The following is a 27,114-nucleotide window of genomic DNA, read 5'->3' on the forward strand; positions in this document are numbered from 1 at the left end:
TCACTCACTGGACCGTTTCAGCTCTAAGCAGAAAGGCGACATGGCCAGGACCCGGCTCCCCAGCCCTTCGCTCTGCTGCTTGGCTTTGACCTTCTCCGCACTCTTTGGTGAGGAATCAATGGCTTGTGGCCATTGGCTTTTCATGGGTGTGGGTGCTGCCCCAGGGTGCATTTAACCCAGGCAGGGACTCCTCTTGCAGGGATCTCAGTTGGGGCTATTCGTGGGGCTGGGTTTCAGCTCTGTTTGTTCCCGCTTGCCCAGAGCAGGCAGTAGAGTAGGGCTGCTGAGCCTGGCTGGTGTCTCTGGAAGCCTCGGCACTGGGGCAGAATGTGGAAATCCTCGGCACAGTCCCGCAGCTTCCTCCTCCTCCTGTCTTAACGGGAAGGCTTGCAGGGCTGGCAACCCTCGTGCTTCCCTGGGACACCTGCCTTGTGCCCTAGTTACGCTGACTATAGCAACCCACAGCTAACCCTGTATGTCCCGATACACTCCAGCCAGAGCAGGGACTTTTTCACATTCGGTCACATGCTGGGAAACGCTCTGTAGCTCACTCTACCTCCTCGTTTCAGGAACTTGTCATGTACAGTTACAGATTGTGCATCTTCCACCCTTTGTGAGAAGGCTGAAAATCTGGGAATCCAACAGCCCAGATCAGCCGGGGCCTAGCTGGCCTGAGCTAGGACCTTCCAAGCCCTCATAGTCCTGGAGTCTTTTACAATCCCCACATTGGAGGTGCCTGGAGTTGGCTGCCTTCCAGCTGCCAAGCCCTTATGGGCCAGCCACACCCAAGTCACCCAAGCAGGGCGGCGCAGACTTGGGAAAGCAGGAAGGGTCCTACCAGGCCTGTGGCTGTGGGGTGAGAGCAGGAAGGCACCAGCGAGATGCGGGGAGGATTGTGCCAGGGAAGCAGGAGTGTGTGCGGGTGTGCCCGGGTGGGGAGAGTGATTTGGTGAGGAGTGGGTGGGTGTGTGTGTGTGTGCAGGTGGGGGAGGGTGAGACTGCAGCAGTGAGTGTGGGGGAAAGAAGGGATATTTGCAACTCACCTCAGTTGCACCTTGTCTTCAATTAGATTGCAAGCTTTTGGGGCAGGGACTGAGCAGGAGCTGTGTGTGAAGTGCGGGCACCGGGAAATCAGGCTCAGATTGGCAAGTTCATTGCAACTGTAACCATGGCGAGCTGAGCCTCTCCCTAACAACAGAAGCGGGGTGGGAAGGGCAGCAAGAGAGACAAAGAGGGAACCAAAGTCAGGGATTAGAAAGTGAGCTATGTAAGGAAAGAGATGATGGGGGAAGGAAGCGAAGCCCAGGAGCGTGGGAAGCGGCTGGCTCATGTACCCCCATATGTGCAGCATCTGTGACGTTCTGTACCTCATGGGAACACTCTACACCCCCATGTTCATCCATATAAAATGATTGTCTGATATCCAATGCAAAGTTTGTCATGTTGGGTGTCCTTGGAAGGCTCACGATGCACTGAGCGTTGTTGTTGCATGAAATTATAACCTATAACATTACTGTACCTAGTTATGAGGCTGAAAATGTATCCTCGTGGCTTAAAATAAGCCCAGGCAAAAGCTCTCCAAGAGCAGAGAGGCAGTTCACACCTCATCAGGGCATGTATGGGACAAACCCAGCCCAGCCTCACAGGAACAAATGTCGCTGGCCTAGGCAGCAACAAAAGGATCTGTTCGAGTGAGGCACCCCCCTTCCTTTGGTCAGTTTGGGACTGCAATGAGGTAATGCTCACCTAACTCTGAAGAGGGTGGGGTAAAGCCAAGAGGGAAGAAAGAACATGATAAAAGGGAGAGACGTTTGCCATGCTCTTCCTCTCTCTTCCACCTCCATCTACAGACACCACCACCCAGCGACTGAAGCACTGATCAAAGGGGAGAGCCTGGCTGAAGGGCAACCAGCCAGCCTGTGGTGAGAAGCATCTAAGTTTGTAAGGGCGCTGAAACTGTTAAGATCAGCATAGAATGCGTTTTGCTTTGTTTCATTTGACCAAATCTGACTTCTTGTGCTTAGATTTTAAGTGATTATAAGTCCATCTTTGTAGTTAATAAATCTGTTTGTTTATTCTACCTGAAGCAGTGCATTTGGTTTGAAGTATGTCAGAGTCTCCCCTTGGGATAACAAGCCTGGTACATATCAATTTCTTTGTTAAATTGACAAACTCATGTAAGCTGGCAACGTCCAGCGGGCATAACTGGTTCCTAGGGTTGTGTCTGGGACCAGAGATATTGGCTAGTGTCATTCGCTTGTAAGTAGCTGGGAGCAGCTTACATGCCAGAGGCTGTGCGTGACCAGCCCAGGAGTGGGGGTTCTCCCAGAAGAGCAGGGTAAGGCTGGCTCCCAGAGTCAAGGATTGGAGTGACCTAGCAGATCACCAGTCCAGATAATACCAGAGGGGAACGTCACAGCATCCCAGGGCTTAAAGTTATTGATGAGTTGGTCCAAGCATGTTCCCTCATCACTCCCTTTCTGCCCTGCTGGACACCCATTCTCCATCCCCCTTTGACTTTCAGTCCATGCGCCACCGTCACTCCATGGTGCTGGACCTGGCTCACAGGCGCTGCAGATGTGCCTCGCCTTCCTTTCCTTTTTGCAGAAATACTCGTAAATGTGGTGGTGAAGCTCTTGATACATGTTTGCAAGCGACGAGTATTTGCTACGTGACACAGACCTAGCATGGGATGTACGGGAGCCTCCGTATACCAAAAATCAACAATGTGATGAGTAGAAAAGTCCAAAAGCTAGTTAATATAAAACATGATCAAAACAGCAGCACTGGGATTGCGCCCCCAGACCAGACTCCCAGCCCATCTAGTCCAGTATACTGTCTCTAGCAGCGGCCAGAGCCAGCGGCCTCAGAGGATGGAACAAGATTCTTGTCATGCATCTGAGCACCTCCTCCATGTCAGCTGTCTCCTTCTGGAGATGGGGTGACCAGAACTAGGCACAGTGGGCAGGGGCGCTGCTGAGAATGGCAGCATGATCTCAGTATTGTTTTACAGCACTCTTCATGCTTTTCTGACCACATGTGAATGGAGGTTCTCATTGTGCTCACCACAGTGAGTCACAGGTGTTAACGGCAGACGACGGCATCATTAGATCATTTAGCCTGGCCTCCTGCATGGCACAGGCCATTATCTGTCACCCATTTACCCCTGTATGGAGACCAAGAACTGGTGTTTGGCTAAAGCATCTTCCAGAAGGTGCCAGTCTGGATGAGAAGACAGCAAGAGACCGAGAATCCTCCCCTTCCCTGGGGAGTTTGTAGCAATGGTAAATCACCTGCACTGTTAAAAGTTTGGATCTTAATTTGAATTTGTCGGGCTTCAGTGTCTAGCCATTGTCTCTTGTTCTGCCTTTCTCTGCTGCATTAAAGAGCCATTTCGCACCTGCTGCTTTCTCTGTACACTGTAACAATTATACTGTAATGGTTTTAAAACTGATGTTTTATTAAACTTAATATAAAAACCAAAAACCAAACTCCAAAACCATGCAGCCTGCACAAGCCAGCTCAATTTCCCCGGGACACCACAACCTCTCTGGGACCAGCCCTCGCTTCTCGACTGCTCTTTCTCTCTTCAGTAGGGCTCCAGACTTTAGAGAGACAGGGCACAGGTCAATTAAAACCATTATTCCCCTGTGAGTGCTACATTTCCCCCTCATAAATATAGTGTCGGCCTGACATGTCAGCTAACAAAATAGGTACAGATCTAGTGCTATAACGTTTGATTTCCTCCTCAGTCGGTGGCCAGTAAAACCCATCTCTTGTGAGACTTATTACCCGCTCTGCTCCTGAGTGTCCCATCTCTCCAGGCAGTTCTCCCTATATCTGCCTTTTGTATTTTTCAGGTAATACCAGTTGATTTTGTAACTCGGTTTCGGATAAAGTATCAAAATGCAACCAATATCGCTCACACCTCAAAGCAAAGACCTTGCCACATCCTCCTGTGTTCTCTTGTTCTCTCTGGACTTACAATGGAGAATTTTAGCAATCACTGGGTCGTCTTTCTGAGCCACCAAAATGTCTTCTCATGGAATAGACTGGAGGGTGGATTTAATGCCCATGGAGAAGTCTCCTACAGCCAAAGAATTGGCAGTAATAGCTGCTAACCAAGCTACCTTGCCATCTCTTTGTACATCCAAGGGCTGTAATGAGCATTAATGACATTAGTTGTTTCTTCTGTGCAGCCCATCATATTGTTTTCCTGGGGGCGTTCTGGATAGAGCATTTGCCTCTACGTTAGATTTCCCTGAATGATATTTGATTTTGAAGTTAGTCAGCTAATTCTGCAACCCACTGGTGTGCTCTGGCATTCAGTCGGGCAGAAGTGAAGACATAGGTTAATGGGTTGTTATCGCTGTAAACTGTGAAGGATTGGTAATGAGACTAGGTGCTGGTGCTTCAGATGAATTGCAACAGTGGTGTTTGACTATCTCCTCAATAACAATGTTACCAGTGATCAGTTCTCCAGTTTTTGTGGACTGACCAGCACAGCAATAGTCAAGATGTCGTCATCTTTGCTTAATTGGAACTGGACTTGTAAGGGATTTCAGTTCCATAGCAAGCTCTAAGATCAAGCTCAACTTTTATTTCTAGTAACTCTTCAAGCTTCCTAAAATGGGTCACTGGGAGATTATCTTCCATCCAATACATAAGAACGGCCATACTGGGTCAGACCAGTGGTCCATCTAGCCCAGTACCCTGTCTTCTGACAGTGGCCAATGCCAGGTGCGTCAGAGGGAATGAACAGAACTGGGCAATTATCGAGTGATCCATGCCAGGTTGTCCACTCCCAGCTTCTGGCAGTCAGAGGCTAGGGATTGCATTCCTGACCATCTTGGCTAATAACCATTGATGGACCTATCCTCCATGAACTTCGCGAATTCTTTTTTGAAGCCACTTTTGGCCTTTACAAGATCCCCATGCAATGATCCACGGGTTGACTGTGTGTTGGGTGAAGAAGTACTTCCTTTCATTTGTTGTAAACTTGCTGCCTATTAATTTGATCAGGTTACCCCTGGTTCTTGTATTATGTGACGTGCTAAACACCACTTCCCTATTCACTTTCTCCACACCAATCATGGTTTGATAGACCTCTAACATATTCCCCCTTAGTTGTCTTTTTTCCAAACTGAACAGTCCCAGTCTTCTTAATCTTTCCTCAGATATAAATTGTTCCGTACCCTTAATTAATTTTGTTGCCCTTTTTCTTTACCTTTTCCAATCCTAATATATCTTTATGAGATGGGATGACCAGAACTGCAAGCAGTATTCAAGGTGTGGGCATACCAAGAATTTACATAGTAGCATTAAGATATTTACTGTCTTATTATCTGTCCCTTTACTAGTGGTTCCTAGCATTCTGTTAGTTTTTTTGACTGCCACTGTACATTGAGCCAATGTTTTCAGAGAACGATCCACAATGACTCCAAGATCTCTTTCTTGAGTGGTAACAGCTAATTTAGACCCCATCATTTTATATGTATAGTTGTGAATGTCTTCCAATGTGCATTACTTTGCATTTATCAACATAGAATTTCATCTGCCATTTTGTTGCTCAGTCAACCAATTTTGTAAGATCCATTTTTAACTCCTCACAGTCAGCTTTGAACTTAACTATCTTGAATAATTTTGTATCCTCTGCAAACTTTGCCACCTCACTGTTTACCCCTTTTTCTAGATCATTTATGAATTATGTTGAATAGCACTGGTCCCTGGGGACCCTTCAATTTACCTCTCTCAACTGAAAACATTTATTTCTACCGTTTGTTTCCTAACCAATTACAATTTAACCAATTACTGATCCATGAGAGGACCTTCCCTCTTATCCCATGACAGCTTACTTTGCTTAAGAGCATTTGGTGAGGGACCTTGTCAAAGACCTTCTGAAAATCCAAGTACACTATATCCACTGGATCACCCTTGTCTACATTTTCTTGATCCCCTCACAGAATTCAAATAGATTGGTGAGGCAGGATTTCCCTTTACAAAAGCCATGTTGACTCTTCACCAACAATCATGTCCATCTCTGTGTCTGATAATTGTCTTTACTACAATTTCAACCAATTTGCCTGGTCCTGAAGTTAGGTTTACTGGCCAGTAATTGCCAGGATCACCTATGGAGCCTTTTTTTAAAATTGGCATCACATTTAGCTGTCTTCCAGTCATCTGGTACAGCAGCTGATTTAAGGACTAGATTACATACCAGAGTTAGTAGGTCTACAGTTTCATATTTGAGTTCCTTCAGAACTCTTGGGTGAATACCATCTGGTGCTGGTGACTTATTATAGTTTAATTTATCAATTTGTTCCAAAACTTCCTCTATTGATAACTCAATCTGGGATAGCTCCTTTGATTGATAGAGGTCTATAAATTCATGAGTGGTGTGGAGAAAGTGAATAAGGAAAAGTTATTTACTTGTTCCCATAATATAAGAACTAGGGGGCCACCAAACGAAATTAATGGGCAGCAGGTTTAAAACAAATAAAAGGAAGTTCTTCTTCACACAGCGCACAGTCAACCTGTGGAACTCCTTGCCTGAGGAGGTTGTGAAGGCTAGGACTATAACAGGGTTTAAAAGAGAACTGGATAAATTCATGGAGATTAAGTCCATTAATGGCTATTAGCCAGGATGGGTAAGGAATGGCGTCCCTAGCCTCTGTATGTCAGAAGGTGGAGATGGATGGCAGGAGAGAAATCACTTGATCATTACCTGTTAGGTGCCCCAGAGGGAGTGAACCTGGCATTGGCCACTGTCGGTGACAGGATACTGGGCTGGATGGACTTTTGTTCTGACCCAGTATGGCCATTCTTATGTTCTTATATTATGTTCTTATTTGTCTCCTAACAAGAATGGCTCAGATATGGGAATCTCCCTCACATCCTGTTCAGTGAAGACCAATGCAAAGAATTCATTTAGCTTCTCCACAGTGGCCTTTTCTTCCGTAAGTGCTCCTTTAGCACCTCGATTGTCCAGTGGCCTCACTTCCCACTTCTGATGTACTTAAAACATTTTTTTTGCTGTTAGTTTTTGTGCCTTTTGCTAAGTTGCTCTTCACGTTCCTTTTTGGCCTCCTGCCTAATGATACTTTAACACTTGGCTGCCACAGTTTGTGCTCCTTTCTATTTTCCTCTATTTGACTTCCAATGTTCCACATGTTCACAGGGGTTTGGGTTGTAATTTCCTTCATTCTTTCCTGACGTGTTTCAAGCTCCTTTCATTTTGCAGTATGCTATTTCTGAACTGTTTCTACTTTAGGAACTTCAATCTGCTCTCTTCTTGCTGTAGCAATTAGTTGTAAAATCAGATCTCTTAATGCCAGTCATGTAGACAATCCCTGATCTTCCAACTCCCCCTGCTCTTCACTGTATAGGTGGCTTGTTGTATGTTTGGTTAAAACCAAATGGCTTTTTGATGCATTTTTACTGTGACCTGTCCCAGAAATGCCCAGAGAGTCACAAACTTCTCTTAAATGCTCATCTTTTCCTCCTCCCTTCCTAAGAATGTACTTTAATTCTCTCCTAGCCAGTCATAGTGCTTGCAAACAATTAAATCTTCCCCCTCTTACTTCCAGAGAAAACTTTCTTTATGCAAAATCACTTTTCTGTTGGCATTACCTTCTGGCAGCTTTTCCTGGAACAGCCCGCAACGGCTCTAGATAGCTGCCTCTCTGGTCAGCTCACTGCAGTTCAGCCTTTCCCGCCTGTGCTCACCAAGTGTCACACTCCCATCCAGGGATCATGGGTTTAAAACTGAGCTTTTCTTAAACTTGAAATATCTAGTGCAGCCAGCACAAGCCTCACACCAGCTCAGTCTGCAGCCAGCACAAGCCTCGCACCAGCTCAGTCTCTTTGGGACATAACAACAATAATCCTGATGGCACAACTGTGTTCTCCAAACTAAAGGGGCAGGGCACAGGTCATTGAACCCTGACATTCCCTTGTGAGTGCTACATAATCAAGTCGCCTCTCAATCTTTTCGATAAGCTAAATGGATTCAGCTCTTTTAAAGTCTCCCACTCTAAGGCATTTGCTCCAGCCCTTGAGCCATTTTGGTTCACACCAGGAGCTCATGCTGGCTTGCTTGTCCACTATGACCCCTACATCCTCTTCAGAGTCCCTGCTTTCCAGGAGACGGATTCCCATTCTTTAGGTGTGGCCTGCATTCCCTCTTCCTAGATGTAGAACTTTGAGTTGGCTGTATTCAAATGCAATTTGTTTGAATGCACCCAGGTGACACATGGGTCTTTTTCCTGAGAGCTTACAGTTATTTTCAGCCAGTAGGAGTACTCCCACTACTTTACATTTGCCAACATTGAATTGCACGAGCCGCCATGCTGCCCATTCACCTGCTGTGACACTGTATGGAATATGTGGGACACTTCATGATATTGTTGATTCCAACATTATAAAATTGCAAGGAATCAGACCTGATATGCCGTGCGACGCACCTGTGACAATGTTATAATTTGCCAAGTAGGATAATCTTGTTTATATGTTTGTGTCACCTTTGTATTGTGATTTAGAGATATGTACGGTTTATCTGTATTTCCAAACTTGTGCTGTGTTTCTGGGTGACACCCCCAGACAGATTGGCATCTGCACCGCCTAGCCTGTTTGATGGCCCATCAACGGTCATCAGTGGTACAATGAACCCAAGGTGTATCCGCTGGCTCCTTTCCATAAGAGTCAGCAAGACATGTAGGGGCTTGCCTGCGGGCAGAGAACTCGAAGGCCGTTCCATGCTCATTGTGCTGTGAAGCTTGTGTTTGGGACACAGGAAGTACGAGCCAGATGGCAAAAGGAATATAAAGGGCAGCTGCATCTTCTCTATTTTGTCTTCATTCCTGCTTCTTACCTCTGGAGTGACTTTTCTACAAACTGAAGCTCTGAACGAAGGACTGAATGACCTATCCAAGCTGCGGATGTTGTCCAGAGGGACTTTCAAGCCAGCAACCAACCAATACTGCTAAAAACCTCATATATGGACTTTGAAGTCTCTGTATGTACCTGATTGCTTTACTACTTAATAACTCTCTTCTTGTTCTTTCTGTTTTCTTTATAATAAACTTTAGTACTAGACATTAAAGGATTGGCTGGCAACATGGTATTTTGGGTGAGATCCAAACTAATATTGGCCTGGCAAGGTGGTTGGCTCTTTGGGGTTCGGAAGAACATGTTGTATAGTGAACAGAGTTTTTAAATAACTTCTCATTGTACTGAACCCAGGTGCAGATTGGGAGCCAGAGAACTGGAATGCAATAAAGGGGGCTGTGTGATTTCTTTTTTCAGCTTCCTGAAAACCAGTGTGGGGATCAGGAGCACAGTTTGTGAATGGTCGGTAAATCTAACTTCAGGTTAACCACTAGTTTTGGGAGAATCTTCTCTCCCTTTTACAGCCTGCCCTGACCTTGGCATTTTCAGTGAGGGCTGTCCCAGGCACCCAGTTCACACCTGCCATGGTGCGGTCTCTCTAGAATTCCTCCCACACTCCACAGAGATTCCTAAACTCACTTCACATCTTTCACAATTTGCTAAATAATGTTCTTGATAGTCAAGTTTCTTGGGCATGTCACACAAGTGTGGATCATTAGGGCTGGTCGGGGGTCTGGGTTCCCTACTTGTCATAAATATAAAGGGAAGGGTAACAACCCTTATGTATGCAGTAACATACAATCTCTCCTGGCCAGAGGTACAGAATCCCCTTACCTGTAAGGGGTTAATCAGTTCAATTAACCTAGTTGGCACCTGACCAGAAGGACCAATGGGAAAAGAAGATACTTTCAAATCTGGGGGGGTGGGAGGTTTTGTTTGTGCTCTCTTTGTTTGTTTGTTCCCTCTTGGACAGAGAGAGGGTCCAGGCAGGAAAAACATCTCCTAGAAACATACCTGAAATGAGCATCTAAAATTACAAAAATTGTAAGTAAGGCAAGGAAATGTTAGATTATTTTTTGTTTTAGCTTGTGAATTTTCCCTATGCTAAGAGGTCATTTCATTCCTGTTTTGTAACTTGGAAGCAGAGTCAGAGGGGAATCCTCTGTGTTTTAAATCTTTTTATCTACCCCGTAAAGTTACCTTCCATCCTGATTTTGCAGGTGTGATTCTTTTACTTTTTTTTTTTTTAAATAAAATTCTTCTTTTAAAAACCTTATTGATTTTCAGTGTCCTAAAAACTAGGGGTTTGGTCTGTGCTCACATTGTAAACAATTGGTTAGTATATTATTCTCAAGCCTCCCCAGGAAAGGGGGTGAAGGGGCTTGGGGGGATATTTTGGGGGGATAGGGCTCCAAGTGGCCCCTCCCTGAATGTTTGTTTAAATCACTTTGGCGGTGGCAGTGATACCGTCCAAGGACAAGGAAAGGAATTTGCGCCTTGGGGAATATTTTAATTTAAACTGGTGAAATATAAAATGAGGCAGTCTTTCATGCGGGTCCCCACATCTGTACCCCAGAGTTCAGATTGGGGAGGGAACCCTGACACCACTCCTGCTTTCTAAATATCCTCTTGGCTACTAAAAGCTGTCTTGTGGGCTCATGTTGGGCATTGTCTCTGAGATGGCTGGAGATTTGGGGAAATGGTCTCCAACCCCACAAGGAGCACAGGGTGGAGACTGACCGTCATTTCACCCCTGGAAGTCACCTCCACCCCTGTTTGTGCAGAGTCCCTCCATAGTGACTCTTGTGATGGACACCGAAGGCCACATCTCTCCACAATCCTTTCCACCCTCTCTTCCCTTAGGGCCTGATCCAAAGCCCATAGAAATCAGCATGACACTTTCAATTGACTGTAACAGAAGTTAGATCAGGTCCTTAGCAGGCATCTGGAAGGAGAAACTGCAGGATGAGAAACAGACTGACAGACACACAGGAGCTGAGAGCACCCTGTCACTCCATGAGCTCCCTTTGGTCTGGGGTATCTTTCCTGTCCACCCACCACACCCATCCCCTGCTAAGGGTCCATTTAACACTTGCCTGAAAGTTCAACAAAGTGGAAAATGAAAGGAAGGAAAAAACAGTGTCTGGGCAGTAAAAGATGTACCTGACATGTTGTTACTGATCATTCGTTTCTGTTCGGAGTCACGGTGTGTATTGGTACAACCATAGTGCCCAAAGTCCCCAGCCAGGACTGGGGCTCCTTGTACTGGGCGCTGTACAAACACAGGAAGAGATGATCCCTGCCCCACATGCTCTCCCAAGGACTATGTGGGGGACTTCGTCGTCCAAGGCTGCCATGCTTGGAGGAGCAAAGCCAGGGTTATGACAGTGTGATAGTGCAGAATGGGGGCGGGGGGGGGTGCTGTGTCCTGGAGGGCTTTGGGGGTTAGGATAAGAGGCTTGTGTCTGGGGTGGTGGTGGAAGAGGGGCAGGCAATGGAGGGGCTTGCAGAGGAGGGCAGGGTGAGACAGGCGAGCAAGGAAGCCGATCGTAGCCGCATAGGGTTTGTGCGATGAGACAGTTGGCAACCCTAACACCCTTGCGCCCCCGCCCCACCCTTTCTCCAAGGCCACGCCCCCACTCACTCCATCCCCCCTCCCTCTCTCACTTGCTCTCCACCACCCTCACTCACTTTCACCAGGCTGGGGTTTGGATGCAGGAGGGGGTGCGGGCTCTGGGCTGGGGGGCGGAACCAAGGGGTTCGGAGTGTGGGAGGGGGCTCAGGGCTGGGGCAGGGGGTTGGGATGCAGGAGGGGGCTCAGGGCTGAGGCAGGGGGTTGGGATGCAGGAGGGGGTGTGAGCTCTGGGCTGGGGGGTGGGACCAAGGGGTTCGGAGTGTGGGAGGGGGCTCAGGGCTGGGGCAGGGGGTTGGGATGCAGGAGGGGGTGTGAGCTCTGGGCTGGGGGGTGGGACCAAGGGGTTCGGAGTGTGGGAGGAGGCTCAGGGCTGGGGCAGGGGGTTGGGTTGAGGGCTCTGGGCTGGGGGGTGGGGCCGGGGTTGCGGTGCAGGAGAGGGTTCAGGATGCAGGCTTTGGCCAGGCGGCACTGATCTTGGTTGGCTCCTGGAAGCGATCGGCATATCCGGCTCCTAGGTCCAGGAGGGACTAGGGACTCTCCGTGCACTGCCCCTGCCTGCAGGCACCACCCCCGCAGCTCCCATTGGCTGTGGTTTACAGCCAATGGGAGCTGTGGAGTCGGTGCTCGGGGTGGGGGAAGCGTGCAGAGAGCCCTGGGCTAGGAGCCGGACATGCCGATCGCTTCCGGGAGCTGCGCAGAGCCAGTGCAGGCAGGGAGCCTGCCTTAGCCCCGCTGCACCACCAACCCGACTTTTGGCCTATTAAAATCTCCCCGATTGCTTTTAACAGTCACCAGGAGATTGAGGCTGTCTCTGGGAGACCGCCAGCCAGTCTGGGAGAGTTGGCAACCCTACTGAAGCCTCAGCGTTTTGCATGGCCTGGCGGGCAGGGAGGCTGCAGCTGCGGGGGCCGGGGAGCAGGATGCTGCAGTGGGGAAGAGGCAGCGACAGAGCTGAAGGACTCATTCACTCTCCTCCACAGGTGCTGGGCCGTGTGTGGAGGTGACGGTGCCACAGGACCACGTGATGCAGGAACGCGGCGCCAGCGTGGAACTTCCCTGCCACTATAAAACCTCGGTTAACAAAAACTTCATTCTGGAGTGGAGGTTTGCGCCAGGCTCTGCAGCGCCCGGGCAGGGCGAGCCGGTGAGGGGGGGACCAGGATCCCAAGGGGCTTGGGGGGGGGGGGCTTTCTTCAAAATGTGGCTGCTTCTGGCCCAGGGAAAGCCCGGGGGGGATCGTTCAAGCCTCTTGGGGACTGGATGAGGAGCTGATGCAGAAAGCGGGGGTGCAAGTTGTCAGCCCAGGCTGAGGGGCAAATCACCACCAAGGAACAAGAGTGAGGCCAAGGGAAAGCCCCTAAAGGCTGATGGGCTCATCGTTAGAGCAGGGGGCTCGGTGCAGGGGTGGCCAACCTGAGCTGGAGAAGGAGCCAGAGTTTACCAACGTGTGTTGCCAAAAAGCCACAGTAACACGTCAGCAGCTCCCCCCACCCCTGCCCACTCCTGCCCACAGGCAGCCCCCTCCCTCCCCGCACCTCCCGATCAGCTGTTTTCTGGCGTGCAGGAGGCTCTGGGAGGCAGGGAGAGGAGCGAGGGCATGGCAGGCTCAGGGGAGGGGGCAGGAAGGGGTGGAGTGGGGGCCGGGCCTGTGGCAGAGCCAGGGGTTGAGCAGTGAGCACCCCCCGGCACATTGGAAAGTTGGCACCTGTAGCTCCAGCCCCGGAGTCGGTGCCTAGACAAAGAGCCACACGTTAACTTCTGAAGAGCCGTATGTGGCTCCAGAGCCCCAGGTTGGCCACCCCTGGCCTAGGGGACAGGTCACTGGAGTGGGACTCGGGAGACCTGGACTCAACTCTCACCTTTGCCGTTAGTACCCTGGGTGCCTTGGGCAAGTCACTGGCCTCCCTGTGCCTCAGTTTCCCCATCTGTAAAATGGGGCTAATGCTGCTGCCTTCCTTTGTCCAGCACTTTGAGATCTGTGAAGGACACACTCTACCTAAGCGCTGGCTGTTGCTTTTTTCCCAACCAATATTTTTTGAGTCAAAAAATGAAGTTTTGTCTAAATGTTTCCTGAAAGCAGCTCAGGCTGGTCCAAATTTTTGATGGTTCCAGCAGCAACAAAAAGAATTTGAACCAACGCAAGGGGCGCTCGCTCCCGCTTCCGAAGCAATGCCAGCTGAATCCATTTCATTCCCAACTTTTGGTAGAAATTAAATTGGAGGTTTTTGAGTGGCTCTAACGTTACTGCAGAATGTGGAGGGAGCAGCCAGCCCAGAGGGGCCCTCAGATCCAAGTGATGTATGTCTGCCAGGGCTATTAGAAACACCAGTGAGGCCACGTATCCAAGAGCAGGGATGGGACCAGGGTCAACTGGGAGGCTGGGGAAGGACCCGTGGAGGCAATTGAATGAGAAGCTCAGAGGCATGTACAATCATGAGTGTCACTGCAGATACAACTCTTGTTTCCGACACCTAGTGGGAACAGCCAATGGGATGTTCTCATCCATCGAGGGGGAAGGATGGGCTTGTGGTTAAAGCCCTGGGCTGGGTGCAAGAGATCTGGGCTCTATTGCTAGCCCTGCCGCAGGCTTTCCGGCTGGGCCTGTGCGTTCCCCTGGGATACGCCGTGTATGGCCGGGTGGGACTGTGTGTTGTACCATAGAATCACAGACTATCAGGGTTGGAAGGGACCTCAGGAGGCCATCTAGTCCAACCCCCTGCTCAAAGCAGGACCAATCCCCAACTAAATTATCCCAGCCAGGGCTTTGTCAAGCCTGACCTTTAAAATATCTAAGGAAGGAGATTCCACCACCTCCCTAGGTAACGCATTCCAGTGTTTCACCACCCTCCTAGTGAAAAAGTTTTTCCTAATATCCAACCTAAACCTCCCCCACTGCAACTTGAGACCATTACTCCTTGTCCTGTCCTCTTCTACCACTGAGAACAGTCTAGATCCATCCTCTTTGGAACCACCTCTCAGGTAGTTGAAAGCAGCTATCAAATGCCCCCTCATTCTTCTCTTCCGCAGACTAAACAATCCCAGTTCCCTCAGCCTCTCCTCGTAAGTCATGTGTTCCAGTCCCCTAATCATTTTTGTTGCCCTCCGCTGGATGTTTTCCAATTTTTCCACATCCTTCTTGTAGTGTGGGGCCCAAAACTGGACACAGTACTCCAGATGAGGCCTCACCAATGTCAAATAGAGGGGAACGATCACATCCCTCGATCTGCTGGCAATGTCCCTACTTATACACCCCAAAATGCCATTGGCCTTCTTGGCAACAAGGGCACACTGCTGACTCATATCCAGCTTCTCATCCACTGTCACCCCTAGGTCCTTTTCCGCAGAACTGCTGCCTAGCCATTCGGTCCCTAGTCTGTAGCGGTGCATTGGATTCTTCCGTCCTAGGTGCAGGACTCTGCACTTGTCCTTGTTGAACCTAATCAGATTTCTTTTGGCCCAATCCTCCAATTTGTCTAGGGCCCTCTGTATCCTATCCCTGCCCTCCAGCATATCTACCTCTCCTCCCAGTTTAGTGTCAGACTGTACATTCTGGGTAAGTCCTCAGGCCATTTTGCAGCCTTTCTGTGTGCATGCGGTGTCCGCTCTCTCTGTCGCTCTTTTTGTGTTAAATTCTATAAGGGCTTTGGAAAGAGCTGAGACGGCTGCTCTGTCGGGGTACCTGCCTGGCTCCTCACTGCCGAGGCTTGAGCACCTGCGACAAGCTGGTCTGTATCTCTGCTGGCTCAGTATCCCCTTTGACTTCATGTCCCACGTTGTGTACTTTCAGCCCCTCCCTCTTTTGTGTTTCTGTTTCCTGGTGAATCTGTCAAACCCCTTGTCTCCCCCTCGCACGAGCCCTGAGCCCCGACCCGCGGCTGGCTGCTGGAGTCTCTGAAGTTTTTGCCGTAACCTACTCTCCCAAGCCACGTGCTTTGCAATGACAATGCAGAGCCAGCCAGAGGGCAGGTTTGCTCTTGGCGCTGCGTGACACTCCGGTGCCTCCCTCGTCCGATCCGCCTTCATTCACCGTGTCGGTATTGGACAAACCCCTGTCTGTGAGGGGACCCCAGCAAACGTTCTCCTCTCCCTGCAGATCCTCTACTTCACTAATGACAAGCTGTACAAGCCCAGCTCTCAGGCCAAACGGCTCAGCTTCCTGCACAACCCTCCCACCATGGGGGATGCGACCCTTCAGCTAGCTAACGTCCGCCCCTCGGACAACGGCACATACATCTGCGAGGTGAACAACCCTCCGGACTTCTATGGCAGTGGCTCGGGGCTCATCCACTTCACCGTGCTGAGTGAGTCTGGGTACTGCGATTCCATGGCCCGCCACGGAAGGGGGATCCCTGCTCTGAGCAGGGCCGGGCCCGAGAGCAGCTGGGATCCTGTCCGTCTGGCCTTGGAGCTGGGGCTGGGATATTGCAGGTCCCCTTGTATCGCATGTGTCAGTGTTCTCATCTGTACAAAGGGGTAATGACCGGGACCTTCTTGGAAAGTGCTTTGGGATCTCTGGGTGGGAAGTGGCAGAGAAGAGCAATTATTACAATAGCTTCCCATTCACTGGCCTTTGCGTGGCGCTCTGGTACCACAGCGAAGAGGCCCTGCAGAGAGCTAGACGGATGGCAGGGAGACGAGTGGGTGGAAGGAGAAGAAGAGGGGAGGGGCCGGTGGACGTGGGGAGCAGGAGAACAAACAGATGAGGCTCAGTTAAACAAGGTAGTGACACAGGAATGTCAGCAGTGAGCGGGTGCCGGCTGACAGCAGTGGCAGGGGAGACAGCCAGGTGCCATGCTACACAATGATAGTGCATGCTCCTAGTACAGAAATCCATTGTTTTCTCTTCTCGTTTCCCATTCAGTGCCTCCATCTACCCCTGTTTGTAAAGGGACAGAATATACCCGGATTGGGGGTGATGCCACACTGACCTGCAGCTCCGTGGAGGGGGTGCCTGCCCCAATTTACACCTGGTCACGGGTGGACTCCAAGACCTCATTGCCATTGGCCAATATGGTGCAAAGTAGGTGGAGAGTGCCATCCCTTATAGATCCTCCTGTGTAGAGATGTGTAAAGCAGCCATTGACGGATTCTGAGTGATCTGATAGAAACAGAATTGAAGGAATCCAGACACCAACATATGGTCCATCCCATCCAGTATCCCAGCTCTAGCAGTGACCTAGGCCTGATGCTTTGGAGGAAGGTGAAAAAAGGATCTGACCCATTGTACAAAGCTATCCAGGGTTGGGGAAGATTCTTTCCTCCCCTGTCAGATAAGCTTATATCTGAAGCATGGAGGTACACCCTGTTGTGATTTCGGGAATAACCAGTCCCTCTTAAAATCCAGGTATCAGATTTAACGTTGACCTCCTGTGATTGTATGAATTCCAGAGGCTCTTGTGGCCAGATGCTGTCTGGAGTAATCAGCTGTGAGTCTCAAGTAATTCTCTGGCTCAAAAGGGAATATTTTAGAAATTAGGAAAAAAGGTCAGGGCCCAGTCCTACAAACTCTCTCTCACATGCATCCTGACATATGGAGTCACAGACCCCATTAATCAGAAGGTACTCCATTTATTAAAGAAAACAGCTGTAAACTACAGACCCAATCAGAGAGCCACACAGCTCAAGGTCCAGCTTTGTCTGCCTTGTTCACCAAGAACCGCACGCTCTGGAACTCTGTACCCCACACAGAGACATCTGGTGGCTGAATAATATACTGCAAGTAAATACATTGCAACTGGCACAGTCCTGACACACAGGAGCAGTCTCATTGATTTAAATGAAAGCACTGACCGGAGTAGAGACTACTTATTTGAGTCTGAGTTTGCAGGATCAGACCCTTAATCTTAGCTGTATAAACTCATTTTTCAGTGCCATTTGGAGTTTCCTTTGCTACCAGTAGGTTGCACCTGTGGATCAGTTTCAGAGGCAAATACCATGTCCTTGTTTATTTGAATATATTTTAATGTCCCAGATAGAAGCTGGAGAGGAGTTGCTCCTCAGTTTCAGAGCAGTGGTTTTGCTCTTCACCAGGATTTCTTCCAGCGAGTTTGAACCAGACTAGATCTTTAAAATAGATCTTAAAGAAAAATCCCAAAGGACACAGCCTAGAAGCAAAACCTCCTCTTCAAAGGCCCCTTTGAGTCCTTTTCAACAGAGTCTGATCAGAGGCCTGAATCCTCCATCAGATGCTGGGACAGCAGCTGGGTGAGAGTTGCTGGTGAAGCTCTCAGTGGAAGTGGAGCCGACTGTTCCCTTTCCGGGGTTAAGGAGTCTCACCTTCCCGTATCTCTCCCCTTGATGTCTTGCAGTCTCCGCTCTGGGGCTGTCTCTCCTCTGGACTCAGGGCAGGAAACCAGCATCTTGCCCGTTAATGCACTTAGTGACTGAAATGACAATGTTTATTTCAAGGGCCGGTCTCTTTGCAGACTCACTCTAGGGCAGTTAAGCCCTGGGGCATAGAAGGCACATGGCCTGTTGAAGACAGCCTCCGGCTATCTGTCTTGATCTATGAGCATGAGCTTGTACGAGATACAGGGAGGGGCAAATCCAGGGCCCAGTTCCACAACCACGGATGAGCACTGGGTGGAGCTATTCACATTGGCTGTGTCTAGAGTGACTCACAACCATGTGTGCCAGCCTCAGGGCAGACTGTTAAGAAGCAGGGTCTTCTACACTTAGACTTCACCAACCACGTATCAAGTGTGAACTCCTCAAGCTCTAAAACAGCCTTACTGTAGAGCAGGGGTGGCCAAACTTACTGGCCCTCTAAGCCACATATGACAGTTCTGCAGTTTCTCGTTGGAGTCAGACATCAAGAATTATAACATTCAAAAACCAGTAGAAGAACACTTCAATCTCCCTGGACACCCAATAACACTGGCAATTAAAAGTGGCCATTCTTCAATAAAAAAACTTCAAAAAACAGACTCCAACGAGAAACTGCAGAACTGGAATTAATTTGCAAACTGGACACCGTCGAATTAGGCCTGAATAGAGACTGGGAGTGGATGGGTCACTACAAAAACCAATTTCCCTCTGCTGATACTCACACCTTCTTGTCAACTGTTTGAAATGGGCCACCTTGATTACATTGGCCTCATTAGCACTACAAAAGTGATTTTTTTCCCTCCCTTGGTATTCACCCCTTCTTGTCAACTGTTGAGAATAGCCCACTTCCACTTTAATTGAATTGGCTCATTAGCACTGACCCCTCCACTTGGTAAGGCAACTCCCATCTTTTCATATGCTGTGTATTTATACCTGCCTCTGTATTTTCCACTCCATGCATTTGATGAAGTGGGTTTTAGCCCACGAAAGCTTATGCCCAAATAAATGTTAGTCTAAGGTGCCACAAGGACTCCTAACACGGCTATCACTCTGAAACAAAGTCTTTGTTCTTCAGTGTTTCACAATGGCTCATCTGGTTTCAGTGGGCCTTCTTGGTGCAGGACCATTAATTTTTCATTAATTAATGCTTCTTTCCTGGTTGGTGAGGTACACAGGTTAACTATGCAAACACTCAGTATAAGTTTACCCTCTGGGATACAGATGTTATAAGGTGATCAATGCATGCAGCAACTCACAAGCATGTCAAAGTCCCAACACTGAACACATTATAACTCTAACATCTGTTGTAACAATGCTAACTCACAGGTGAGCCAGGCTGTTTCCAGCTGTGCATGTCAGTGTTCAGTGAGCCTTAGCATGAGCTGGCACCTGGTCTGCACGCATCACAGGCTGCTTCTGCCAAGTCATCTACAGAGCTTGAGCACCGAACCTTCCCCGATCCCCACACGCAGAAGGGCTGACTGCAAACTCTGGCCTTTCAGAAGTCCTTCCCAATCACTCACTCAGAGGGTCCCAGTGGCCAATATGGACTATTTATGACATGGTAGGGAATCGGGTTGCAAAGCTGCCTTGCTGGACAGGGTGCTAGGCACACATGCAATTGTGTGAACTACACTGGCCTAGCACGTGCCCATGTCTCCCTCTAGTACCTGACTCTAGAGAGGAGAACAGCCTGCTACTTGCTCGCAGCTAGTGGAGTTCTCCTCTAGCTCACCTGGCAGTGGCCTTGGGAGCTGAAAGTCCCAGCATCAGTCCCTGCTGCTGACCACAGTCATATCCATGCGCTCACGATCGGCTACTCCCTGTCTCTCCTTGTGTGGGGTAGAGCTCGTCTCACAATCCAGGGCATCCGCAGCCCTTCACCCTTTGGAAAGGCTGCCACAGCCCAGTGCTGAGTTGGGGGCTGCTATGCTCTCTCTACCCCACGCCCGCTCCCTCTGCTAGCACAGGGGGGGTTCCTCCAGGTGCCTCTGGCATTAATGATTGTCCTGCTGCTTTTCTCCTTACAGATGACCAAACCGGGAAGCTGCAGCGGACGAACCTCTCGCTGGCATTCTCAGGGACCTACCAGTGCGTGGCCTCCAACCAGTTCGGCCATGTCAGCTGCCAAGTGACAGTCAATGTGGCAGGTGAGATGTCCACCCTCGTTGTGTCTGTGCGCCCTATTCTGCCCATCGGGAGTGCTGCCTTCTGCCCACATGGCCCAACCCCTCCTCTGAAATATGCCTGCTGGTGCCTCCCTGCTATGCCAGGAGACTGGCACGCTGACAGACAGCAGTGATTGCAAGGGCAGAGGTCACATGGGACCAGCACAATCTTTACAGTCCTGCAAGGAGCCAGTGAGAAAACGGAGCAGCTTGGATGTCCAGGGAAGTAGCTGAAAGCCTACAGTCCCCCCCACAGGGAGAGAGCACGGTCCCCGCCAAAGCTATGCTGCTGTGGTGGCAAGGGTGCACTTGGAAGCAGGGAAGAGGCCACTGATTTCCATGCATGTTCTGAAATCTGTGTAGTCCTCAGGGTGGCAGTGGGCTTTGGGGGCTGGGCTCCACCCACCAACAATTCCACGTGGAGACAAACCCCACGCCCCGATGGAAAGACGGGGCAAACTTCCGAGGCTGGACTCCGTTTCTAAGTTTCTCTTTGTTGCTATGGGCAAGGTTTTTTTTTTTTTTTTTTCAAGCTGTTAGATTTCTGAGGCAGCTTTTCACCATGGCAACCTATTAATATCACATAGTGTTGGTTGATTCAATTAAGGTAAACGATCCAATCTGCTCCTGGGGTGTCCCTATTTCTGAGCCCAGATCTCAGAGTGCAGCCACAAATGAGCCATTCCCCGCTAACGAGGGCTGGGTTCCATGCATTGGCTTCTCCTACAAGACCCTCCAGTGGGCTATTTACAACTCTGCCTTGTCCTCCTCTCCTTCTGCCCTCTTCTCTCCACTGAAACTTACTGTCCTCAAGGTCCCCTGCAAGTGCCATGTCTCCCTGGCTATGTCTCCCTCCCCTTGGCTTTTATGCCACTGTCCTGACACCTCCCCAGCTACCCCTCTCTACTGCGTGCTATCTAGCCGGCACTATTGAGGGCTCTAGCTGCAACACTGGAGAATCGGCAGAAATTGCCACGGTTATTCCTAGCACTTGTGCTGCCCACAGCCACGGTAAGGTGGGGCTTGTCCTCGCCTGTCACTGTTTTCTCTGTGAATCCGGTGAAGGCATGAATAGCTGTTCTGTGCCCCTCCCCAGGAGAGAGACAGGCCAGCTCCATCCCAGGTGCAGCCAAGAAACTGGATTGATGGGCAGGTGGGGCGGGGATTGGAGGACTTCCCAGCTGCAGTGCCCCCAAAGGGAACATCTGGGATACGCAGTAACTGTTGGGACCGTCAGCATCGAGATGGTTTCTTGCTGACGGTTCAGTGTTGGGGTGTGGGGCTGCTCGCATTGTCCCATTCCCTCCTGGAGGTGGCGCAGGAGGTTGGGGAATCGGGGGCGGGGGGGGTTGCATTTATTGCTCCCTCTTCCCAGAGGGGCAGGACCTGTGTGCCCTGTCGATTGCAAAGCCCTGGGTCCTGACACAAGGCTCGGGAATGGGAGCTGGTTCTTCTCGCTCAGCCCCTCACCATGGGGCTTTGCTACCATCTAGTGGCCGACGTGCCGGCTGCTCTCTGAATTCCTAGAGCTGAGGCATTTTTGTTGCTCTGGCTGAGAGTTCGCTCCTACCCACCCTGGGGGAAGCTGCAGCTGCTTTATGCTGAGGCCTAGAGTCTGTCCATAGCCTGGGGCCACCACGCTCACCCATCTTCAGTCAGTAGGATTCACAGTGAGGGGTTTTTGGTGCATCTCTTGTCTCCTTCAGCCCTTCTCTTGAGGGCTCCTTTGCATTTCCTCTTCTTCCTCTTTCCTGTTGCAGGGAGCCCTGAGCTGAGGTTTTCAAGCAGTCTAGTGGGAGGCTAGACCCAGATTTCAACCCACTGGCCAGGAAAGTGACTGACACCAGCTGAGGATCTGGGCGTAGATCTTTAGAGATTCATCCAGGGCCCGGTCAGGAATGCCTGAGGGCTGGTCAGGAAACTCGAATGCCGCTTTGTGAAAAACGTGGAGGTTCCAACAGTCGCTTTCATTCCAGAACACACCTGAGCGTGCAACATGCTTGTGAAACAGAGAAAGCCCTGCCTTCCTAAATAGCCAACAGCACGGTGTTTGGGGCCTTTGCCTGCTATGTAGGAGACCCAAGTTCAAATCCCTGCTGTGCCTGGTTTAGAGCTCTCTTGGGAGTCGAGTTTTGACCTATCCATTGTCATGAGAAGTTTTGGTTTCAACAAACCTGCCTTTTGCAATGACAAACCGTGTTTGATGACAAATTCCCAAGCAGATCTCATATTCAGGCTCTGGAGTTAGTGTTCAAGGAAATCTTCTCCCTTGGTGATTGCTAGGGCCTTGGCCCCCGCCGGGCTAAGAATCCCCCCCCACCCCCCGGCGAACCTGCTCACTGCTAAGGACCGTATCCCAGGTGTTGCTTTTAACGCCGGCCTCCACTAGTCAAGTCCCATTTGGCACATGGATCCCGCTCAGGTCTGGCTCCCTGTGTTAATTAGTGCTTGCCTCTGTGACAGCTCCCCTCTTAGCTGGCTTCACAGCCTGACTGAGCGAGGCCTAAAGGGACAGGTTGAGAGCCATCTGCAAGTGGGAAGGGTGTAAATGCCTCGGCTGGAGATGCATTATGGTGCGCCAGGAGGGAGGGAGGAAATGAAGGAAAGATGATTTCAGCAAGGCAGTCCCCTGAGCGAAAGAGAGCAGCGTGTGACTGGGGAAGTCTCTCCCATAGGAGGGGTGGGAGTGCCTTCATGGGGACCTTTAAAAGGGCAGAGCCTTAGAAAATGCGCCAACAGGGAATGCTCCTAGCCCGGCCTGAAGTGACCTGAAAGGGTTTCTCAGTCTCAGAAATTGGACACAATCTTCCATCAAAACAAATCTGCTCTGTTGGAACGCAGAGAGCTCTCCCAGGGAGACCCCAGGCCTGGCTCATCTTCTAGAAATGTCTGGTGATAAAGGGCTGGAGGGATAATGCAGAGTTGGGAGGCCTCAAGTTCTAATCCTGACTCTGATTCACTCTGTGACCTCAGGCAAGTCACTGCCTCAGTTTCCCTCTCTGTAACCTGTGGATAGAAGAATGTGGCTGGAACTGACTCATGGGCCTACTGATCCAGGGGAGAGCAGTTGGTGCTGGTCCTTCTACTGATTAAGGGTGTTAAGGTTCCTGCACCGCCCTCTTTAAAAAGTGGTGTGCTGGGATAGGTGTAAACAGGCCTGGCTGAGAGGAGACCGAACAAACTCTAGAGCATCACAGAGAGTCGATTTAATTGTGTTTGTGGCACCTTAGAGACTAACCAATTTATTTGAGCATGAGCTTTCGTGAGCTACAGTTAGTCTCTAAGGTGCCACAAGTCCTCCTTTTCTTTTTGCGAATACAGACTAACACGGCTGCTACTCTGAAACCTTTAATTGTGTTATGACCAAGCAAAGGAGCCTGCAGCCTTTGCACCCATGACAGATCTATGTTGGTTAGGAATGTTTGACTGCTCTAGCTTCATCTCCTGGCCGTCCTTTCCCTGATCTTACTCAGTCACTCTGTTTTCCTTTGTCTCTTCCTAGTGCTTTTCTCTAGCTTTCCTTTCCGGGCTCTTCCACACCACAGTTGTTTCAAAAAGTCACCAAGGGCCAAATTTGGGGCTCATTACTGGCTGCCAATCACAAAAATCTAGCCAGAGGGGGTGGAAAGCCCAGAGTTACCTGCTAAGCCAACCTCCACCTCTTGGGTTTGTGTTCCCCATAGGCACTGGGGAAGCTGGAGTGATCGCAGGAGCTGTGATAGGAGTGTTGCTGGTGCTCTTACTGCTCGGGGCAGCTGCGATCTATCTGTTCTGGTACAGAAAGGAGGAGTCCCAGTCCACAGTCACTGGGAACGATATAAGGTTAGAACCTGTAACCGGGTGCAGACTCACCGGCAGCGCCTCCTGCTGGTGGTCTCAGGGAATTAGCGTTCCAGCCTCCGGAGCACCCTCTTCAGGGCAGTGTCTCGCCTTGCTGCTGGCTCCCATGTCCCTCCCAGGACCCCAGTGCCCCTTTCACTGGGTGCTGCCCCCTGGCAGTACCCCACAGTTCTGGGTCTCCCCCTCCCAGGGGAACCCCCTCACTCACTATCCCTACCTCACCTCAGTCATAGGCTCCTGCCAGTCCCCAGCTAGCCCCAACACCCTGGGACAGACTGTAGTGTGAGCCACTCATCACCGGCAAGGCTGGGTTTGGACCTGCTGCCCCTCCCTAACCTCGGGCTGCAACCCCAGTACCTGTTGGGCCTAATGCTTGGCCACAGCTGGGGCTCCCCAGGCCCTTCCCCAGCCCTGCTCCCATCTAGGTACTCTGCTTGGGTCTCTACAGCCAGGTCCCTCCCTCTCAGGAGAGAGAGAAAGTCTCTCTTCTGCTCCTGGCTTTTATGAGGCCCACTGGGTCTGTTTGGGGCGTGGCCCCCAGCTGCGGCTCCTCTGCCAATCAGCCCAGCTCTTCCCCTGCCCCAGCCCTCTCCCAGGGCTGCCTTAAACCCCTCTGGGCCCGAGCGGGTGTCCACCCCGCTACAGAACCCCTGAGCAAAGGCAGGCCCGCCCCAGGCAGCATCAGTGCAAACTTCCCCGTCCCCCACCCGCACGCTTCCTCCCTGACCTAGGGCGCAGAGGGGAGTTCAGTCTGTGCTTAGCTTCTCTGCCAAGGCTGCGGATGGAAGCTAGTCTCTGTTGTGGGGATGTGGACGCCAGTGACCCAGCAGCTCATTTCACATAGGCCGCTGAGCAGCCGCCAGTGGGGACGGCCGTAGGTCACTGCTGATCCGGGGCAGATTTAACCCAGTGAGCAAAGTTGAAAGGCTCTTGCTGACAACCCCCACCATTTCCATCCTGCTCCCCGGGGCTTGTCGTCTTTGGGCAAGAGACACAGCCACTGAAGCATGGACCCTCTACTTGATGCTAGACCGGAGAGCATGCTGCTCTGTGGGGCTGGCAGGAAGGATGGGGCAGGCGATGGGGTCATAGGTTTTCTCTGTCTCTAACTGATCTGATGGAGTGATTGTGGCTTCCCATAGGGAGGCTGGCAAGCCCCTCGGTACAAAGGTGTAACTCTGCACCAGTGTGCGGAGAGAGCTTTGTTAAAGGGACGGAGGGCCACATCCTTCGCTGGGGTCAGTCGTGTTCACGGATGCTGATGTAGCTCAGCCAGATGGTGCCAGATCTAGCTGATTCATTTCCTGTTTGTTTACAGGGAGGATGCCACTGCCCCGGGGATCTCAGACGCCTCCTTGCAGAGACATGGCAGCGACCCTGGGAGCCACTTCCTGAAGCAGCCGATGTCGAGGCCAGAGTCTGCCAGCACCACCAAGTCCAGACTCAACATGGTTGTGTGAGCGGGGGGCGGCGCTAGCTCCAGTTCCGCTCAGAAACCTCCGCTGGATTTTGATACGTGACCCTTTTTAAAAAAAATAAGGCTTTTACTGTCTCCCATTTACTGCATGGGGGGACCATGCAGGGACCCCTGTCGAACAGCCTAGTAAACACTTCCCCTGGGTGTACGCTTCCCCTGGGTTGGGACGCATCGATCAGTATGTCTGCGTAACCACTGAGTATGCAAATCCATATACCTTTGCACTTCCATTGCCTCCTCGGTGCAGCTGGGGCAGAGAGAGGGCAGCGGGACCGGAGTGGGGGGAAGATCGCAGCCAGCCGAGCTGCAGGGGGAGAGCAGTGAGGGACTTGGCTTCATTCCTTCCTTTGCGGCAGCTCCACGGAGCTCTTACCCCCAGGCACTCCCCTGCACCCGGCCCATGGCTGTCTGCCCCATGGCGGGCCGTCACCCCAGAGATGCCCTGCAGCTCTTCCCCCCGGGGAATGGCTGGGGGCTGTGGTGCTGTAGGGAGGGTGAAGTGCATGCTACACCCCACACAGCAACCCCTCGCTGCCACCCAGAGGGCTCCACTGGGCCGGGCAATGTGCGGGAGGCCCCTCTAGGCACGGGGCTCTGGGGGACTGAACTGAGCCTTGTGTGTGCTGGTAGAGCCTGGCCCAGCTTTGGCTCACAACGGAATTGGGGGTGCTGCCTATGGCAGCTGGTCCAGGGCCCCCGCTTTGCTGAGCCGTAGGGGAGAGGGGCGACGATCAGACAGGCAGGGGCGGGAAGTGGGGAGCGAGGACCAAGAGTCATTAACTCTTTAAACACTCCCACTCCAGCTGTGTCACGGAGCCCCCTCCGTTTGTCCTGCTCCTTCTTTCATCCCCTTGTGCCAAGTAAACGAGACGTTCTGGTGCAGCGAGGACGACCCGGCGGGGCCTCCTGCCAGTCGCTCGCAGGCCTGGCCCAGGCCTGCTGCCCTTAGCCCCACAAGGGCACTGCTCGTCCCTGAAACTCCCCCGAGTTGCTCCCAATAACGGGCCTAGAACCACAGGGAAAGCCCGAGGCGCAGCAGGGAGTCTGACCGTGGCCGCGATTTACTCCGAGTGAGCTCAGGTCAGCCGCCCCCCCCCCCCCCGTGCCCTGAGCTGTAAAATGCTTTGAGAGCCTTGGAGCAAAGGCCCCCGGTAGCGGTGCCCAGCACCCCCGGGCTATGTCTGGAGGGGAGACAGACCATCCTCTCTTCGCAGTACTGTGGTCAGTACCCACAGTGTACTGCCTCTCAAGAGCAGGGGCCTGGCCCCTTTCCAGGGGACAGACTGCCCGGCAGTGCCCCGCCAAGGGGAGGGTGTGCTGTAAGCCCCAGGAGCATCTGCTCAGGCTGCGCCCTGACTCCCCTGGCCAGGCCACAGCAGCTCGATGAAGGGTGCCCTATGGGCACTGGGGGTGTTCTCTCTGCAGAGGGAGTGAGAATGAGCCAGCTACGGGTAGGGGGCTATGGGATGAGGGGTCCTTGCTTGCAGGCGGGGGGAGAGAAGATTCAGCAATGAAACTGGGCTCTCCAGAGTGGGGTGTGCTCCCTGAGAATGGAAACACCATCCGGGCAAAGGACTACTCTGCACTCAGGCTTCATAGCAACATTCCTTTATTGACATTCCAACTTTGCTGGAGAAATCACATGCAAAACCGAAAAGAACTATAGAAAAACCACTGGGCGTCGGCACTAGCTCCTTCCAGCCGTGTCGAGGCTGGTGAGGCGTGCATAGGGGGAGGGAGTGAGGCACGCGCAAGCTGGGGGCAGGGGGGGTGCACGGCCA

The 27,114-nt window shown here is 51.2% G+C and overlaps 1 protein-coding gene across 1 annotated transcript; it reads left to right on the forward strand.

The window, feature by feature from the left end:
* Positions 1–31: 31 nt before the first annotated feature.
* On the forward strand, positions 32–25,316 carry VSIG2 (V-set and immunoglobulin domain containing 2). Its single transcript, XM_074936888.1, has 7 exons — positions 32–107; positions 12,502–12,665; positions 15,615–15,822; positions 16,383–16,541; positions 19,879–19,998; positions 23,700–23,838; positions 25,175–25,316. Exons 1-7 carry the CDS (start codon positions 41–43, stop codon positions 25,314–25,316), a joined length of 999 nt encoding a protein of 332 aa, XP_074792989.1. The 5' UTR covers positions 32–40.
* Positions 25,317–27,114: the final 1,798 nt, after the last annotated feature.

Source organism: Natator depressus, chromosome 22, assembly GCF_965152275.1.
Source record: "Natator depressus isolate rNatDep1 chromosome 22, rNatDep2.hap1, whole genome shotgun sequence".
Taxonomy (NCBI): Eukaryota; Metazoa; Chordata; order Testudines; family Cheloniidae; genus Natator; species Natator depressus.